At 40.2% G+C, this 6,000-nt stretch overlaps 1 protein-coding gene across 7 annotated transcripts in view; it reads left to right on the forward strand.

The window, feature by feature from the left end:
- The window catches only part of AIG1 (androgen induced 1), a 282,222-nt gene extending 277,991 nt beyond the window's left edge, over positions 1-4,231 (forward strand). For 4 of the 7 annotated variants that reach the window (XM_063666676.1, XM_054492255.2, XM_063666678.1 and 1 more), the window contains one exon: positions 1,010-1,675. In XM_063666676.1, coding sequence (XP_063522746.1) covers positions 1,010-1,047 — 38 coding nt within the window. In that variant the 3' untranslated portion in view covers positions 1,048-1,675. Of the gene's footprint in view, positions 1-1,009; positions 1,676-3,952 lie in introns of those variants that run through there. The other 3 variants (XM_063666677.1, XM_063666675.1, XM_054492250.2) reach the window with 1 other exon arrangement.
- Positions 4,232-6,000: the final 1,769 nt, after the last annotated feature.

Genomic DNA, 6,000 nt, shown 5'->3' on the forward strand with positions numbered 1-6,000 from the left:
AGGCTTCTGAGGTCTTCTCTGTGTTCATTGCTTATTAATTTTATTCAACAAAGATTAATTGAGCTCCTGCAATGAGACACACACACTATGTTAGGTGCTGGGGAACAAAATAGGGAAGGGCCTTACCCTCAGAAAGCTTGCAATTTATGAAAGAATACTAACAAAACCTTCAAAGTGGTATTTTAAGTTATTTTGTTTCATTTTTACTATTGAAACAAAGAAACTGAGAATTTGGTATGATTCAAAAAATGTTTAGGTACAAGAAAAAGAAAAAAGAAAGAAGCACTTGCCAGATTTAACTATAATTCCTAAAAATGATGAACATTTTCATCTTCAGGAACATGAAACATCATTGACTATTCTCTACAGACAGTAGGCAAAGGGTCTTACTGGTCCAGTACATACAAGTCCTTCAGGAAGAAAAACATGATTCTACCAGGATTGGGTTGAATAGAGAGAAAATTGCAGTTTAAGATTCATGAGTATGGAAATAAACAGTTCTTGTGGCTAATAAACTCTCTATGAACTTTAAAAAGAAAACAAGAAAAAAAAAAGCATGGCTTTTTAAAATCCAAAGTCCTTGCCTTAAGGGACAGGACTAAAGTAAAAATAAATGAAGTCTGTTTGAAACTCATGAGTTGCACACCTCATGTTGCCAGAAGCTGGTTTAAAAAGCAATCTAGCTGGGATTTCCATGCAAACTCAGCAAGTCATGAATCAACTTGCAGCCTTGTCTCCCAGAGGCCATAGGAGCTGGGTGTGTCCCAGAGATGCTGTGTCCTGATTCTGTGGAAAGGGTGGGGAAGAGAGGTCACTGAGGATGTTTCTGGAGAAAGTTGTGCATGGCTTTCCTTCTTAGGTAGGAGGGAAAGGGGGGTGTGTCAGGAGGGTGAATGGGAGAAGTGAGGGCAGATGAGTGGATGTGTGACTAGCGTTAGCAAACCAGATTAAACGAACTGCTCATAGTTTAATCTGATGCTCAAATAAAACACTTTGCCTGTATTTCTAGGTATGGAAGAAGAGAAAGAAAAGCCTAAATTGGAATGAGATCCAAGTCTAAACGCAAGAGCTAGATTGAGCTGCCATTGAAGACTCCTTCCCCTCGGGCATTGACAGTGGGGGAGAAAAGGCTTCAAAGGAACTTGGTGGCATCAGCACCCCCCTCCCCCAATGAGGACACCTTTTATATATAAATATGTATAAACATAGAATACAGTTGTTTCCAAAAGAACTCACCCTCACTGTGTGTTAAAGAATTCTTCCCAAAGTCATTATTGATAATAACATTTTTTCCTTTTCTAGTTTTAAAACCAAAATTGGACCTTGGATTTTTATTTTGGCAATTGTAACTCCATCTAATCAAGAAAGAATAAAAGTTTATTGCACTTCTTTTTGAGAACTATGTTAAAGTCAAAGGGGCAGATATAGAGTAAGGCTTTTGTGTATTTAGTCCTAAAGGTGGCTATAATCATGAACCTAGGCCATCATGGGGACCTGAGAGGGAAGGGGACAGATGTTTCTCATTGCATAATGTCACAGTTGCCTCAGATGAGCACCATTTGTAATAATGATGTCAATTTCATGAAAAGCCTGAGTGTATTGCATCTCTTGATTTAATCATGTGAAACTTTTCCTAGATGCAAATTCTGACTAATAAAGACAAAGCCACCCTGAACCTGACGTCTGCATTTTGCATCTCAAAATCCTAACAGCATTAGTGTCTCCTTTTTATTTTTATTACCTGTTGAAAATGGGTTTACTGAACCTGGTTCTTTCCTATAATTTTTGGATTTTAAAAAATATGAATCTTTTTGATAACTCCAAAACAAATTTTTTTTTCTTTTTTTCCAGATGGAGTCTCGCTCTGTCGCCCAGGCTGGAGTACAGTGGCGCGATCTCGGCTCACGGCAAGCTCCGCTTCCCGAGTTCACACCATTCTCCTGCCTCCTCAGCCTCCCAAGTAGCTGGGACTACAGGCGCCCGCCACACGCCCGGCTTATTTTTTGTATTTTTAGTAGAGACAGGATTTCACCTTGTTAGCCAGGATGGTCTCGATCTCCTGACCTCGTGGTCCACACACCTCAGCCTTCCAAAGTGCTGGGATTACAGGCATGAACCACCACGCCCAGCCACAAAATTGTTTTAAAAAAACTATTTTACAAAGTCTTTGACCGTAATTATTTTTAAGATGAAAAATATGTTATATAAATTATAAAATGCTACTTAACACAGATATAAGTATTGATTGCCCAATGTTGAGAGAGATCAACAAATGATATAAAACCATTCACTCCAAAATTATAATTAAATTTTAAAATTAAAAATGAAAAACATTAAACTTTTTAATTTGAAAAAAATTAAACTCAAAAAATTTAATTTAAAATTACAGTTACATTTAAATGTAATTAAATGCTAAAAATCTCTCTTCCTTCCTTCTATCTCTCTTTCTCTCTCTTTCTCCCACACACATTCACTCTATATGCCCCCCATTTCTGAAAGCAAAATTGATAGAAATATAGAATGCATCTAGCAGCATTACCATATTAGTTTCCTAACTCATGGAGCTGAGACTTTTAAGTAGGAAAAGTCAAACAGAAATCCACCAAAACAGAAAAGCACAGCAATACCACACCCTTGGAATGACTGCTGCAATTAGTACAGGATCAAAGACTTGAAGGATCCAGAGTTGGTTTCCATCACAACTACATGTATCTTACCTGTCTGACCTCTATTATGGGCTACATTGTGGCACTGTGTCCCCCTAAAATTTATATGTTGAACCCCTAACCCCTAGTGCCTTAGAATATGACTGTTTTTGGAGACAGGGCCTTTAAAGAGGGGATTAAGTTAAAATGAGGCCATTAAAATGGGCCCTAATCCAATCTGAGTAGTGTCTTTGTAAAGAGGGGGAATTTGGACACACAAAGGGACACCAGGAAAGTACATATACAGAGGAAAGACCATGTGAGGGCATGGGAAAAAGTGGCCAACTGCAAGCCAAGGAGAGAGGACTCAGAGGAACCAAACCTGCTGACACCTTGATCTTGGACTTGCAGCCACCAGAACTTTGAGAAAATAAATTAATATTGTTTAAGCCACCAGTCAGTGGACTGACATTTTGCTATGTCAGTAACAGCAAATTAATACGAACTGTGTACAAAAGATGGATGAATTTTGGAGGATGATCAATTATTGTAAGTTTCCTTAGGCGGTGGCTCCACTGATGGCAGTGTTTCCAGAACTCTTTTTGCTGGAGTAAAACAATACAATCCCTGGGATATCGAATGAAGGTACTAAATTTTTTTTTTTTTTTTTTTTTGAGACGGAGTTTCACTCTTGTTTCCCAGGCTGGAGTGCAATGGCACCATCTCAGCTCGCTGCAATCTCCACCTCCCTGGTTCTAACGATTCTCCTGCCTCAGCCTCCCCAGTAGCTGGGATTGCAGGCATGCAGCACCAAGCCCTGCTAATTTTGTATTTTCATAGAGATGGGGTTTCTCCATGTTGGTCAGGCTGGTCTCAAACTCCCGACCTTAGGTGATCCACCCGCCTTGGCCTCTCAAAGTACTGGGATTACAGGCTTGAGCCACCGTGCCCGTCCTAAAATTTTCTTTTAGCAGGAAAATGGGGTGGCGAGGCTGGGCGCAGAGAGGCTGGGGCTGCGGCTCAGTGTGGGCTCCGCTGGTGGGCAGCGGCAGCTGCGAGGAGCTCACTGCGATTCTAGCCCCTCTGCAGCTGCTCAGACTCAGGTTTAACTTCTTTATTCAGGAAAAGTGTGGATTCAGAAAAGAACCCAGTAAGGTTGGACCTCGAAGATCAGACACGGCAACAAGTGGTGAAGCATACAAGAGAAGTGCTTTGATTCTTCTGGTGGAAGAAACAGTCTTTTATCTTTCTCCCTATCCTATAAGGACCCTCATAAAACTTTTATTTTTTTACTGTTGGGTTTACAGGCTGTGCATTTGGATCAGCTGCTATTTGGCAATACGAATCACTGAAATCCAGGGTCCAGAGTTATTTTGATGGCATAAAAGCTGATTGGTTGGATAGCATAAGACCACAAAAAGAAGGAGACTTCAGAAAGGAGATTAACAAGCGGTGGAATAACCTAAGTGATGGCCAGCGGACTCAGGTATCATAGCTGCAAACGTCCTTGTATTCTGTTTGTGGAGAGTACCTTCTCTGCAGTGGACAGTGATCAGATATTTCACATCTAATCCAGCCTCAAAGGTCCGTTGTTCTCCAATGTTGCTGTCAACATTCAATCATTTCTCCTTATTTCACATGGCAGCAAATACGTATGTTTTGTGGAGCTTCTCCTTCAGTATAGTGAACATTCTGGGTCAAGAGCAGTTCATGGCAGTGTACCTATCTGCAGGTGTTATTTCCAATTTTGTCAGTTATGTGTGTAAAGTTGCCACACGAAGATATGGACCATCACTTGGTGCATCTCGCGCCATCATGATGATCCTCGCAGCTGTCCGCACTAAGATCCCAGAAGGGAGGCTTGCCATTATTTTCTTCCAATGTTCACATTCACAGCAGGAAATGCCCTAAAATCCATTAATGCCACAGATATGGCAGGAATGATCCTGGGATGGAAATGTTTTGATTATGCAGCACATCTTCGGGGAGCTCTCTTTGGAATATGATATGTTACTTACAGTCATGAACTGATTTGGAAGAACAGGGAGCCTCTAGTGAAAATCTGGCATGAAATGAGGACTAATGCCCCCCCCCCCAAAAAAAGAGGTGGCTCTAAGTAAAACTGGGATTGCACAGTACCGGTTCATCTGTCTTGTGCCGCCTGAGAGCCCCAGGAGACATCGGCCCTAGAGTGATCATGGCTATGTTCCCGCCTGGAAGACGCCGGCATCTGGCCTCCCACTGTTTTCAGCTGTGTCCCCGGGTCCGTGTCTTTTCAGAAAGTGAAAATGACATAGTTGTGAAATAAAGGTTTACATCTAGTTTGTAAAAAATAAAAAAATAAAAAAATTTCTTTTACCTTGCAAGGATAGCAGAATGCCCTCACTACATTTTCTCAAGGCTATTTCTTTGTGTGTGTGTGTGTGTGTGTGTGTGTGTGCGTGTGTTATAAATATTTTTAATTTAACTTTTATTTTAAGTTCAGAAATACATGTACAGGTTTGTTATATAGGTAAACTTGTGTTATGGGGGCTTGTTCTACGGATTATTTTGTCACCCAGGTATTAAGACTAGTACACATTAGTTGTTTTTAATAAATAAATAATAAATGAACAACAAATATAAAATGATCCTTTCCCTCCTCCCACTCTCCACCTTCTGAATGGTCCCAGTATATGTTTTTCCCTTCTATGTGTCCATGTGTTCTCATCATTTAGCTCCCATTTATAAGTGAGAACATGCACTATTTGATTTTCTGTTCCTTCATTAGTTTGCTAAGGATAATGGCCTCCGGCTTCATCCCTGTTCCTGCAAAAGACATAATCTCATTCTTTTTTTATGGCCGCATAGTATTTCATGGTGTATATGTACCACATTTTCTTTATCTAGTCTACTGTTGATGGGCATTTAGGTTGAGTCCATGTCTTTGCTATTGTGAATAGGGCTGCAGTGAACATATGCATGCATGTGTCTTTATAATAGAATGATTTCTATTCCTTTGGTTACACACCCAGTAATGGAATTGCTGGGTCGAATAGTATTTCTGTTTTTAGGCCTTTGAGGAATCGCCGCACTGTCTTCCCCAATACTTGAACAAATTTACATTCCCACCAACAGTGTAGAAGCATTCCTGTTTCTCCACAACCTCATCAGCATCTGTTATTTTTTGACTTTTTAATAATACCCATTCTGACTGGTGTGAAATGGTATCTATCTCACTGTGGCTTTGATTTGCATTTCTCTAATGATCTGTGATGTTGAGCTTTTTTTCATGATTGTTGACCAAATATATGTCTTCTTTTGAAAAATGTCTGTTCATGTACTTTGGCCACTTTTTAATGGGGTTGTTTGCTTC

This window comes from Pongo pygmaeus, chromosome 5, assembly GCF_028885625.2.
Source record: "Pongo pygmaeus isolate AG05252 chromosome 5, NHGRI_mPonPyg2-v2.0_pri, whole genome shotgun sequence".
Classification (NCBI taxonomy): Eukaryota; Metazoa; Chordata; class Mammalia; order Primates; family Hominidae; genus Pongo; species Pongo pygmaeus.